Source organism: Crocodylus siamensis, chromosome 11, assembly GCF_052110815.1.
Source record: "Crocodylus siamensis isolate JL-2025a chromosome 11, ASM5211081v1, whole genome shotgun sequence".
Classification (NCBI taxonomy): domain Eukaryota; kingdom Metazoa; phylum Chordata; order Crocodylia; family Crocodylidae; genus Crocodylus; species Crocodylus siamensis.
Genome location: NC_143405.1, coordinates 41,264,139 through 41,278,554, shown reverse-complemented (window position 1 = coordinate 41,278,554; position 14,416 = coordinate 41,264,139). Strand labels below are relative to the sequence as shown.

Genomic DNA, 14,416 nt, shown 5'->3' with positions numbered 1-14,416 from the left:
AAGCTGTTCTTAAGAAGTTATTTAAGAAAGCATATGTTTAGAATTCTATGTATTGAACTATTAGGATATTTCCCCATTAAGCAATTTAGGCTTGAGTGAATGTTGGACAGTATTGCTCAAAGCAATACACACTTCTGGATTTATTTTACTGTCATTTTCTTAGCTTCTAGTTTAAAGTTTATTTATGTGAAGTTGATTTCATTATACTAAGTGGTAAAAGCATATAAACCTGTTGCCATGGGTTACTGCTTACGTATTTATAAAACCATTTACTCTGCAAACAATATGAGGAGCTGAATGCGTACATTTTGTTAAATTACATTGATCAGAAAAGCTGGTAAAGGACTCATTAAAAGGTGAAGGCACCAAGTTTTTAAATTTATTTTTCCCACAATGGTCACATTTTTAAAGCAAGCATTTTATATGCATGGTGTCTTATTCAGCGCAGTACCAAAAGAGGAAGGAAATTTGTGAAGAAGACTGTACCACAGCGGAGATGGGGGAGGGAAGGTGAGAGAAAGTCTAGTACACAGTTGCTTGCAGACTTGTAGTAGAATGAATAGGAGGCATGCAGATCTGTGCTTTTGTTACAACTGTAGTTCAGTGTGTTCAGTTGAGCAGAATTCTGACTTTTGAAAAGTCAATGTAAAGAAAATGTGGCTCTCCAGTGGAGGCAATGAGAACAGTCGCAAAACCAAATCTGCATGTGTGCGCTATGCATCCTGTTTGGCAACAAGGAAGCGGTAACGTTCTGTCAGCCACTTTGTGTTTCTGACAACTTAGTAGAAATGCAAGAGAAGCCATTTTCCTATCTTTAGAACATTTCATAATGTGCCTGTGTGAGGAATAAGTTGGGACTATTTTAGTTCTTATGTCTTTAGTAAACAGCTTTGGATAATGGATACTTCCCACTCTTTCATCAGAATGTGGGGCTACTATCCTCAGTGGAAGGAAATTTATCTTCTCTTATTTCCCCTTAATTTTGTTAGTACCTCCTAAGCCTGTCCACCTCCAGTCTGGACAGGAGAGAATTCCTCCAGCACCATCTCGACCTTTGCCAGCTGACCCCAAGTCATCTAGGAACTTAGTGCTTGAAGAGGAAGAAACACAGATATCAGCAGGCGTCAATACCCTCATTGAAAAGTTTGAAAGTATTAGGTAAATATATCTTTGTGCCTTTTGATTAAGTTGCTTGTTTTTCATTGAATTTTGAAGTACATTCAGTGGGAAAAATAACCTCAGGGAATATTTATTGTAATTGTGTGGAATGTGGTGTTAAGCCATTGGTTTAATCATAAACCCTAAACTTAACTATGTGATTATGGGGGCAGGATACAAGAAGCAATGTCTCTTTAAGACGTATTCATCTGTGACCTATCATGGGTCATGATGAAAATCAGTAAATGAATGGCAGTTTTGTGCCAATGTCTGTAAAGTTTGGATCCAAATTGTTTTGGCATTGCAGAAGCTTGATCAGTGTAATTTAAATAAATGAGGCTTCTGATTTTACAGGTAAAACTTTATAACCTTGAGTAAATGCCATGTTTGTTGTTTACCCAATGTTTGTGAAGGGAAAACATCATTTGATTGCAGCATATCACAAAGCAATGTAATATGCAACCTGGTTTCTAAAGACATTGTAAGAAATATTTGATTTGGTTCAACAAATGTTCCAGGAAAATTGGTTGCTTTTGCAAAGCTATTCACATGATCATTCTTACTGACAGTCAAAGTTACAAGATATAGGGCTTGGTCATTTATTGTAAGTATTCTTTCCACTAGGGCTGATGCTTAAACATGTCAAATACATTTTGAAAGTAGCACTTTGACATTTCTTGCAGTCCTGTCCCTTTAAAACTCTTAACGTGCAGAAAAGAACGCTGCTTTGCATAGTTAATTTCACGGAAGGACAATTAGTTCCTGTTTAAGCAAACAAGCAAAACTGTTCTTTCAGGAAGGACAAAAGAAATGATAAAGTGATTGGGTTATTTGGGTTGGGAGGGCCAAAGAGTGCCTGATGGGGGACTGTAGGGCCCAACTTCCACTGAAATTCAGTGGAAATTGGGCCTCTTAGACACTTTTTAACATCCCAGCTTGAAAATGTAAATTTGAATGACCAAGGACTCCCTCTTTACCTTCAGGCAACCCATACACATTCTTCAAAGAAACCAATTAAATTTAACGCTTAGGATGGAACCTGGATTAGACTCCTCCAAACAACCAAGCTCAAATGACTCTGACATGGTAGCATCCAGTGACTGTTCTGCAAATGAAAAAAGTGAGCCAGATGAGAATGAGCCAGACCTAATATGCAGTTCAGATCTATCTAACACAGACATAATGAAAATTAAGGAACTAAGCATAGGGGATAACAAAAGCCATGAAGACTGTACTGCTGTGAATGTGAGCAAAGAGCCGTCTGGAGAACTTGGCAATAAAGACTCAACCACAGAGCTAAATGGTAATGGTAAAATTCCCAACAGAGACAGTGGAATTGACAGCCCTTCTTGTAGTGTGGCAGGCGAGACTTTTCCAAATGAAGAAGGCACAGAACAGAAGAAGTCTACTGCATCTGGAAATCCGATTGAAATGGATACTGACAAAAAGGGTAGCAAATGTTCACCTGTGGAGCAGAAGAGAGACTCAACACAGGATGAAGACAGTGACATTGATGATGGAAGTAGTGAGGAACAAGAGACAGCAGAAGTGCCAAAGTTAGAATATTTGGATGTAAACAAGGTAAGATACCTAGTGTGTTCATTACTTTCAAATACTCTTTAAATCTCATCCTGAAACTATCTCTGTGCCAGGGTTCCTTGCATCTACCTTCATAGATTTTTAAACCCAGAAGGACCATAATCATCCTTTCAGCTATCCTCCTGCTTTACCAGGTCACAAGATTGTGTCTGACCTGGATCCTCTCTTTTAGAAAGGTTTCCTCTCATGATTTAACAGGCTTCAAGTGATGACAAATCCACTGCATCTGTTGGCAAGTTTTTCCTGTGACTAATTACAGTCAGAAGCTAAAAAATTGCGCCTTATTTCTGAATTTACCCAAATTCAGTTGTAAGCTATTGGAACCCCCGCTAATATCCATGGGGTTGTGTGAATGCAAGGATCCAACAGGTAGAGCTTCTTTCAGGATCCATGCCTTAAATTTGTGCCTGAAATCCTAGCCAAATGGAAGTATTTGCACATCATATGAACCCTTGTTTTTTGACAAAGGACGCTTATACCTCTTTCTATGTGACATTCTTTTCACTAAAAAAGTTTCTTTGGAAGGTTGCTTCTCTGTAAATTATACTATGTAATGGTCCAAGTAACTGTAGCTAGAAAAGAACTTCCTGGAATACATAGTAATTATAGGTACAAATACCTTCTTTACCTATTTATTAAGCTACCTGATGAGGGAAGTGGAGGTGATAGTAGTAGTAGAGTGCCTTCAGAAAAATCTTTTGCAAAATGTTGGTGGTTCAAAATTTTTGAAGTAAATGAAGCTTATCACACGGAAAAGATTACAGTACTCACATACACAAGTGTTTGTAGGAAGGGAGGGATACTACATTAAGTTATAACACATGATACAAGCTGGCAATAAGGTCTTCTGTGAATTATAGGCCCCACCCTGAGGCCTCTGCAACATGCTGTCTTACACCAGCTTGGTATCTGTGCCAGTGCTGGGAAGGATGTAAGTACCAACTGATTTACAGGAAGTTCATTGGTGATAGGATCAGTGATGTAAGTCGTTATGTTAGATAAAAGCTGTAAAATAGCGTAACATATAGCTTGGCATTCGGATCGGTTTGCACAATGAATGCAATTTGCACATCAAATCCCTTACTCTTCTGTCACAGGATATAGCTTGCCGTGGGATAATAGGAGTTTCAAGGGGCAGAACAATAGCAACATTGAAACAAACAGAAGGGTGCAAAATAAATCTTTTCCAGCAAACATACATGCTTTAACATATGCTTGTTCTATTTCTACCATCTGGAATACAATTCAACCTACTGTCAACAGTCACAGTTTTCATGGACTTAATTAACTGTTCAGTTATTTAAGTCCTGTAGATGGTTCCCATTAGATACAAAGTTGGTACAGATATAACTCTTTTGGAAAACCTGTTGAAAGCTAATTCATTTTCAAACTACATTACCTTGCTATTATTATAATGTTCAGACTTAATTCCTTGACCAGTTTATATGTGTACAGGATTTGGCCAATTGTGTGGACTTCGGTATAAAGCTACTATGTAACCAAACAGATATAGAAAGCCTGATTCTCCTCTAATTTTTCTAGTGTAAATCAAGAACTGCTCCCTGATTTCAACCCAGTGGAACTGGGAGGCAAATCAGACTCCTGGATCAGGAGGTAAACATAGCAACCCATCTGAATTTCATGGTAATGAGCTCTGAACTTAGTTATTGCAGATTGGTAAATCCAAATGCAGCAGGCACAGCATTTTTTCCTGCATAACTATCAGTTACTACCACAAGTTGAATCAGAGGGAAGGACAGAAACATTGATTTTGATGTTACCAAAGACATTAACTTTAAAGTACTAGCTGACATTAAGGCAAAACTTGAAAGTTTATTTTAGCAGATGCAACAGGCTGCAATCAGACCTCGACAGGTTACAAGGATGGGCGGATGAGAATAGGATGGGTTTCAACACAGACAAGTGCAAGGTGATGCACCTCGAGAGGAACAACCGGCACCATACCTACAGGTTCGGGAACTCCCCTCTTACCAGCACGGAGGCGGAAAGGGATCTGGGGGTCATCATTGACTCCAGGATGAACATGGGCCAGCGGTGTGGAGAGGCAGTCAGGAAGGCCAACCGCACCTTGGCATGCATCCACAGATGCATCTCGAGCAGGTCCAAGGAGGTGATCCTCCCCCTCTGTGTGGCACTGGTCATGCCGCAGCTGGAGTATTGCATCCAATTCTGGGCGCCGCACTTCAAGAGGGGTGTCGACAGCATGGAGAGGGTCCAGAGGAGGGCCACTCATATGATCAGGGGACAACAGGGCAGGCCCTATGAGGACAGGCTGCGGGACCTGAACCTGTTCAGCCTCCAAAAGAGAAGGCTGAGGGGGATCTTGTGGCCTGTTATAAACTAGTCAGGGGGGATCAGCAGGCATTGGGGAAGTCACTGTTTCCTCGAGCACCGCCAGGAGTGACCAGGAATAATGGTCACAAGCTGGCAGAGGTTAGGTTTAGGTTAGATATCAGGAGGTGCTACTTCACAGTCAGGGCGGCTAGGGTCTGGAACCAGCTTCCAAGAGAAGTGGTGCAGGCTTCTACCCTGGGGGTGTTTAAGAGGAAGTTAGATGCTCATCTTGCTGGGGTCGTTTGACCCCAGTAATCTTTCCTGCCATGGCAGGGGGTCGGACTAGATGATCTGCTCAGGTCCCTTCTGACCCTACAAACTATGAAACTATGAAACTTCTCAAAGTAAAAGTTGTTTATATTCCAAAGCAATGTGATGAGTGAATACACAATTCACTTTAAAGTCAAATAATATTTTCCAGCATAATTATAATAATTTATATTTGTGTAGCTAGTTTTCATAATGTCTGTGGGTCCAAAGTACATTTAGAGGCTTAGTCAACTGATAGTCTAATCTAACTATGTACCAAATCATTTCACTGACTGTTGTAAGGCAGCTGGTCAGTTGCATCCATTTAACGGTATATGTAGCATCTTCAGAATGAAAATTGAGAGGGAAAAAATTTACTTTATTTATTTGCACATCACATGCCCCTAAATAAAACCATGTGCCTTGTTTTGGGAAGGCTAAATCAAGGGGAAAAATAATGTGCCCTTTAACCAAACTGTTCAGAATCAGTTTCCTAATTTAACATGGAGACCACAGTTTTCAATCAGTAATTGAATAAATAAGTTATTAAACATTTAGAGCAGGGCTGTCCAAATTCTAAGTGGCTTGGGGCCAAAGAAACTCCTGCCACATGGCCATTGAGCTGCATGCTATGCAGATCCCTTGTGACACACTATGCTGGTGTCCTCACACTGTATGGGGTCCGTGGTCCTGCCAAAGCTCCCAGCCAGTTCCCCTTGGCCCTGTGAAATTGATAATGTAGTAGATGCAAAGTGTAGTAGATTTGCTGTTTTGACACAAGGAGGAAGTCAGATGAATGGAAAATGGAGTTGCAGACTGATCTGGCTATCATCATCCATGTCTTGATACTGCCATGTGCTCTACATAGGGCTGCCCTTGAATGTCTGGAAGCTGCAGCTGATGTGCAACATGGCAGTCCATATTTTGACAGGGGTGGGTGACTAGAAATGCATAACTTCAGTACTTCAGAGTCTGCACTGCCTCGCAATCGCTTTCTGGACACAATTCAAGGTGCTGGTTTTGACCTATAAGGCCCTAAATGGTCTGGGTAACGGGTCATCTTCTCCTTTATGCCCCATTGCAATCCCTAAGGTTAGCCAACAGCAGCCTCCTACAAGTACCATTTAACCAGGTTCTCTTGGCAAAAACATATGGGAGGTCATTCTCTGCAGTTGCTCTTCAGCTTTAGACCTCCATTCCTCTTGAAGCCTGCCACATCTTTCAGAAGTGCTGTAAGACCTTCCTAGTTGGGCAACCATTCATCAGACAAAACCAGGTTGAGATGTTGTTTATGGGACATCTGTTTTCTCTTGATGTTCTAGTTCCATTTTAAGATGTTTTGGACGTCATGTCACTTTCCATTTTAAAATTAATTCTGTTTTCTTTTTGTAAGCTGCCCTGAGCCTTTGTTGGGGAGGGTGGCATATAAATCAAATAAATAAATAATATTTGGATCTCCCTTCCTCTGAACCTTCTGTAATTCACAGCAGCTATCAAGGATCTGAACCGTGAGCACTGACACAGATTTTTATATTTATTTTGGTCAGTGTGCACTTTAATCTGTATCAGGTACCTCAGACTTAGGCTTCTGATAATGGTCTATAATAGTTGATGTGGATTTAACAAATTACAGGAAGATAAAAATGGAATGGATTAGGAATCAAGGTCCAGAGAATTGGAAAAGTGAATTGAGGGAAGCAGGAGGGTTGTAGGATTCATTGTGGCCAAGGAAAACCTTTGAATCCTATGTGGTCTGCAAGCATTTGGAGTAGAAGGTAGAGAGGAATCCCACTGAAATATATGGACTCTGAGAGCAGTAGGATTCACTGGAAACAGCTGGGGAAAGATTAAGAGAGAGAGAACTGATGAAATTCCTGAGAGCTCTGATGCGCATACCTTGTAACTCTATTGCTTCCCCGGATACCACCCTGATTTCTACTCACTTTTTCAGCTTGCTTTCTTGTAGGCCTTCTCAACCCCATTGAAGATCCTTAAGAGAATTTGGCACTAAAGACTTTTTATAAAGTCCATATTCATATTTCCCAGAAGTGTAAGCTTTATGATCTAACTGTATAAAATCTGTATTAGGCTCATCTCTCTGACCAGGAAGATGTACGAGCTACAGTTTCCAGACAGCTAGAGGGGCAAAAATAGAAATAACATGATGTAAAGTATAGAACATGAAGAATCCTGACAAAGCTTCCAACGAGTCCCTGACACATGGGTGGGTGTTGCAAGATTCCTAGCCTGCTACTGGCTAATAAGGGTGTGCGAAGCAGGCCCTATTCAATTCAGATTCAGCCCAAATTGGGGATTCAATTTGTTGATTTGGATCACTGTCCTTGATTCAATTCAGCTGAATCCGAATTTGAAGATTCGATGCTGATTTGGAAAGTCAGCAATTTGGCCATAGACAGAGCTTGAAAAGTTTTTTCTACATACCTCAAGGTACCAACGCGGCTTGTGAATGCTGCAATGCTGGGGCAGATGGAGTATCCCACAGGAGTTCGGGGGGACCTCCATGTGTTTGGGGGCAAACCAGGAAGTGGACCAGAAGTAATTCTGGTCCACTTCCGGGTCCACCCAGGAGCATGCTGGGAGGACCCCCGGCTCAGAGATGGGCTGCAGGGAGATCCCGGGTGCTGCCCCCAGACCCAGGAGGCCCCAGGCATTGAACCAGGGGAGTGCAGAGGCGCCCCCCGCGCAGTCCATGGAGAACCCAGAAATGGACTGGAAGTGCTTCTGGTCCTCTTTCAGGTCTGCTGCCAAGTGCACTGGGGACCCCCCCACACTCTGCTGTGGGATGCTCCATGCGCCCCAGCATTGCAGCATTTATGAGCCACCTGCTACCTTGAGGTATGTAGAAAAAACATTTAAAGCTGTGTCTACGTCTGAACCACCAAATCTTTTTGAATCTCTCCGAATCGATTTGGAGGGTTCCAATTCAATTTGGAGAAATTAAGGGGTCCTTTGATTTGATTCAGATTCGGGGATTCGGCTGCTGAATCAAGCCAGATTTCTGCCAAATCAAATCAGGGACCGAAGCTTCACACAGCCCTACTGGCCAAGTTAAAAAAAAAAAAAATCCTTTCCCTGCCTTTATAAATAGCCTTGTGCACTAGATCCCATTCTAGCATACAAGTACACTGCACTTAAAGTTTCTACATCAAGCTGCTTGGTTTTAGCGTTGACCTATGGCTAAAAATATTAATTTATATGGTAAGCCCATTTTTCTAAACCCGAATAAATTATAAAGATGTGGGCACCATTACTCAGTAAAGAAGAATTGCTGACAGTGCTGTGCATGAGACAAAGTTCCTTTAGGCTGCAGACGTTCTAACTGAGCGCCTCTTGTGCTGTATTCCTGTTAGCAGGGCTTGCTGGTTGGCGATGATAATTTTTTTTGTATAATAGTAACACCTAGAAGCTTCAGTCATGAAGCAGGATTATGGTGTATTAGATACTGTGTAAATGCAGTGTAATAAAAAGGTGGTCTCTGTCCTTAAGAATTTAATCTATGGCCCCTATAAATTAAACACATGCAAAGTAAGATCGGCTACAAGTGCAAAGTAATTTTCACACTGTTAACTGGTTAATTGACCAGGCACATGTGCAAAGTAATTATTGCATGATAAAAGTGATTATCCAGCTATAAAAAGAGCCAACCAGATAAAGTTAGTGCATGCAAATGCGTAAGAATTCTATAGCTATTTCTGTCTAGGTTTAATTTGAACGTGTAGCAGGATCCTAAGTAACAGTGATACCAGGAGTAGGTTGGTAGATACTGTGCTGTTTGTAGTATAAGAATCTAGACAGAATGTCTCTATACCATTCTCTGTAAAGTAGAGATTCCTGGCTATCACATAAGTTAGGAGTTGGCAACCTTTTCAAGGGGTGCGCTGGGATGACTCAGCTTGGGTCCAAGGTGGGCTGACACTAGGACCTGGCCACTGCCACCACACGTGAAGCTTCTGAACACCCGGTGACTGCATGGGCAAAAAGCCCCATTGCCAGAACTCCACCAAAACCCTCTGGCTCAGCAGATCAGATCCAGTACCTCTGCAGGCCAGAACTGGCCCATGTGCCATACCCCTGATATAAGTTAATCATTTATGAAAGAGTTAATTTTTGAAATGATACACTGCTTTGTCTGTCCTTTTACAGCATCTGATGTGGTGAGCTTGGGCTCACAAAAGCTTATGCTATACATCCCTGATTTAGTTAGTCTGTTACATGCAAAGCTGCCTTGCGTTCTGCCATCACGATTTTAGACTAACATGGCTAACTGTATCTCTGTATGTATTTTTTATAGTCAGCCAGCATCTGATAAAGTGAGCCTCAGCTCATGAAAATTTGTGCTATGTATATACTTGTCCTGCCTTGTATTTTTGTCATAGATCTGTCTTATATATCCCCTCATTCCTAAACTTTGAATGGAAATGTTATTAGATCGGTGAAGGATTTGGTTATTGTCAGGAGCTTTTCACAGGCAGTTTGTTGGCTCAAACCAGTTGTTCTCATCTGATGACTGTTCAGTGGTTTACATGTCACAACATGGCTGTTCTTGGTCCATCTGACGCTTGCTCCATTATAAAAGGGATTTCAATCAGGCACTTTCCATTTGCCTTGCAATATATAGAGATATAGAATATATAATTTATTTTTTTCCAATATAAAGAGTTTATTTAATGAATGTAAAATGCCACAACGATGATAATAGACTCAATTTTACAGTTTCTAGTCTGGTAAAACAGAAATCATTGGAAGAATTATTTTGTCAGGAATACAGGATTAACCAAAACTGTCCCCTTATGTTGTTCCAGTTATAAGAATTTGACTCCTTGTGAAAATGCATTTTAGTGCTGCCTGCCAGCATTTTGTAAGATATTTGGGAGCCAGTGGCAGCATTTATGATAATAATTTTTTCCTCTGTATATCCTGTCTCTAATTCAATATAAAGTCAGAATTTACACTATTCCCATTAAACAACATAAACCAAGTTTTTTTTACCAGTTGATAGATTGGCATCTTAAGTGCTGTGCAAAGAATATGTAAATAAAGAGGCTTAATGAAAACTCTAGAGAAAGGAATTATCCCTGTAGTCAATCATCAGAAGACTTGAAGACATTTCTTTTGTTAATTATCTGTTACAGCTTCTAATTTAAATTACTTTGTTCTTGAAGCATATACTGTATTGTCTGGCCTGCTCTGTATCTTCTCCATTGTATTTGGAAATTAATTTCAGCCTTGCACTCCTTTTAAAAATCCTGCTCATTTTCTTTCTTTTGCATTCATCAGGCTCTGTTCATAGTTAACTTGTCTCTGCAGCTGTGTAGATGCTAGAAGCTTCATGATGTACGTTGCCACTTTTGCACCCACATAGTTTGCTCCCTCTTTTAATGGTGTAATTATAATGGAAAGCTGCCATGCAAGGGTGATTTTCATAGTATGTGGCCATGTTGTCCTCCCTGATTCATTGATTCAACTTACTTTGACTATAGGCAGTGGGGAATGAATCTGGAAAAGCTCAGAGTATGTTTTTGCTTCACCTGATCTTTCAGTGGGAACAACTAGTACGATTTTGGAGACCGACCTGTCCTGATTGCTGTGGTTGACAACTCCGAAGTGAGCAGTTTCAGAGATTCATTTCACCCTCACCAAAAACAGTGGAAAAAGGTTTCCATTAAAGAGGAAGTGGAATAAAGCTGCTACTCCTTGTCTATAAAGAAACCAAAGAGCCCCGCCTCAGTATCAGCTGTTGAGAAGGGGGCAAGGCCATCCCCTGTCTTCTGGAGGTTTCATTTGTAAAAAGGCTTTTGGTAGGTGTGGGCCTGTTTGTCCCTTTTTCTACCACTTGTCCTCAACACAAGCTTTTGGAACCATGCACTGGGGGAAAATAGTAGTAATATACATGTCTCCAGAAAGCTTTTGTTTATAATCAGGAGCAGAGACGTAGTAATTACAGTTTCAAATTGATTTAATGATGACTTGATAATTCCCAGTACATCAGGTTAAGTGGAGCTCGTGAATAATTTTAAAAATGCTGACTTTTTTTGCTTTGCAGTTTTCAACCCCAGCTGTCCCCTCCCACAACTTTTACATCTACAAAACACTGGCTGGTGAAATTCCCTAACATGTAGCTTTTATCATTTTATTTAGTCTAGTTTTAAATGTCCCTTGGGAGTCTGTGCCACAGTCTAACAGATCTCCCTGTCAGTATGCACTTATTGGAATATATTTTAAAAACACAAAAGTGAGTAATTGAGACTCTTTTCTGTCTTTTGTCAAACTGAAACTGAACATAGAGAGCATATTAGTTTAGATAGCATTTCAGAAAATGTCAGCAGCTCAGAAATGAAATGTTAGTCTTGATACTTACGGAGAGGAAATGACATGGAAGTGGGATTTGAATGGCTGTCACATTCTATAGTCTAGTAATTTTAGCGGGGGTTCTGGAACTAGAGCCTGGCAGGAATTTAGTAATGTCTCTGAAAGTGACTAATACTTTTTTGTGTCTTTTTATTTAAATATTTAAAATATGTGGAAACATGTTTATTCATAAGCTCTGAAATTATCTTTCTATCCATCCATCCTGCTGCTTATTGCCATGTGAGTGCCTTCCAAGTAAAATGCCAACATGGTGGACATAACGGAGTCTCTTTCAGAGTGAAAGCTCTGCTTGGGGTGTTGATGTGGGTGGATATGTGCATGTGGTTTTAGTTGGTCGGCTTTCTGTTGATCTTTTTTTTTTCTTTTTGGGGGCAGGCTTTGGTTGTGAGCAGTGTTTTTACTGTGGTGGCAAGGTTTTGCGGACTCTAAAGACAGTCAGTCCAGCTCTAAAATTGCCTCATCTCTTCTGGGAGTGTGTTTCATTGTAGGATCCCTTCTTTGTTCCCTCATGGTTTTTTGTCCTGAGCTTTGTGATGTTCATGGTCCCAAAGGAGTGCAACTGTCTTGAGAGTTTTTTACTTCATAATTCATTCTTCAGTGCATCTGGGAACTGGTTGGCATCCATCTGTAAAGAGACTGGAGTATGATCCTGACCTGCTCATAAATGCCCGATGGAGCAGATTAAAGTAGGATTAAAAAGGGAGAATGGTTCAATGATTAGGGTGAAAACCCAGCACTTGGAAAAACCCACATTCGGTTTCTTATTTTGCCATAGATTCCCTGGGTAACTTCAGACTTGCCATTGTGTCTCTCTGTGCCTCAGTTTTGCATCTGTAAAATCATAGGATAGGATCTTTCCTACATCATGGGGTCTTACAAGGATCAATTCATTAATGACAGATAGGCATTTGGGTGCTAATTTACAGAAGCCATTGATGTCCTCTAGACAGGCTGTGCTGTGCATATATAATGATGAAATACCTAGATTATTTCCTTCTCCTCCAGAATGGTAAATAACATTAAAACAAAGGCAAAGACAAAAGAATAACATTCATTGCAAAGAAAAATATTTCTATTCTTTTTCTTTTTTCCCCATCCCCACCCACACACACTAGTAATTCTAAATACCTGTATATTTTGGCATTAGATTTTGGTTTTTTTATCTTGGAAAATCAGAACTCCCCCTGCCCCCTTCACTCACCAGGATGCTGAGCAGCCCTGATACATTGCTGCACTGCCCCTGTCCATGCCGTTGCCCCTCATTCCCAAACCACAGCCCCCACCCATAGCCATGCCAGTGCTCCCCATTCCTAACCCGCAGCCCCCTGGCCCTGTCAGTGCCCCTCACTCCCAGCCCATCACCTCCACCATCCCCAGCCCCGCTGGTGCCCCTCATTCTGACCTGTAGCCCCTTGCCCCCCACTCCCTCCCGCAGCCTTGACAGAGGGATCCCCTAGCTGTTCCCCCCACACCCCACCTCACCTGGCCCAGTGTGGACTGACAGGACTTCAGCAGGGGAAGGGGCTGGGGGGTCCTTCAGGGGCAGCGGGGAGCTGCATGGCTGGGCAGGGGTGGCCGTGTGGAGTCAGGAGACTGGGAGCCCCAGCCTGGGGCAGGGTGGTGCCACTGGCATCCCCTCTTCCCTCCAGCTCGGACTGGGCCAGACTTGCTCTGTCACTGCCCACGTGAGCGAGACCAACTCTGAGTGGGATGAAGACTGCTTGGAGCCCCTTGCACTCCTCCAGCTGCCTGCAGCATGGCCTCGGTCAGAGCTGCACTTGGCCTCACGCTGCTGTGCTGGTCCTCCCTCTAAGCCACAGCTGGCAGCACCGGGCAGCATATGGTGTCCCAGCTGCTACCTGTGCCACACAACTCCACGCTGCTCCTGAAGGACCCCTCCCTTGTCCTCTTCGCCCACTGGAGGGGCAGGTGGTACCTTCTGGTGGTCCCCACTGGCAACAACGCTGAGCTGGGCTGCCTCGGACCCCCCTGCCCCACTGTATCACCAGCACCCAAACTCCTTCCCCCCAGGGCCAACAAGCATCCACCCTGTCGTCTACCTACCCAGTCCCCAAGCCCTGGCTCTCCAACCACCACCCCACCACTGCTCCCTGTTTCCAATCACCCTCCTTCTACTCCGCGCAGCTCCAAACAGCTCTTGCAGACTGGATCCCCGGTGATGAGTGTAAGCTATTTTAGGTGTGACAAAATACTGCATGTTTGGATTAGCTTCTTTGTGATCATAATTAGTCCTCTTCTAAATCAGTGGGAATTTTGTTAGGGCCTTTGTGGGACCATTGTAACTTGTCCATTAGGAAACTTGACCTGAATTACTCTGGTAAAATTGTCTTTGTATGCGCATTGGAAAGTATTTACTTTGCCTTGAAAGAGCAGTGAAATCATTACCTTTGTTTCTGATCCAGCACCTGCAACTATTGTGAAATTGGACCATTTTAACCAGCTAAAGCAGGTTTTGAGACTTGTTCCTTCAGCAGGCTTGTAGCACTTCATGGCATGTTGCCTCTTTATTTCCTAGTTCCATGATATTTAAACACTATAGATAAATCCATCTAATTTTCCCAGAATTCCACATCTGCTTTGTCAAAGTTTGTCTTACTGTTGGTTAAGAAACAACAGACTCACTGTCTTCATCAGTATCTTCTTA

General features: G+C 42.1%; 1 protein-coding gene across 2 annotated transcripts in view; it reads left to right on the top strand.

The window, feature by feature from the left end:
• The window catches only part of FGD3 (FYVE, RhoGEF and PH domain containing 3), a 228,930-nt gene that overhangs the window by 135,754 nt on the left and 78,760 nt on the right, over positions 1 to 14,416 (top strand). For both annotated transcript variants that reach the window (XM_090021259.1, XM_090021260.1), the window contains 2 exons: positions 990 to 1,158; positions 2,142 to 2,739. In XM_090021259.1, coding sequence (XP_089877385.1) covers positions 990 to 1,158; positions 2,142 to 2,739 — 767 coding nt within the window. The remainder of the gene's footprint in view (positions 1 to 989; positions 1,159 to 2,141; positions 2,740 to 14,416) is intronic.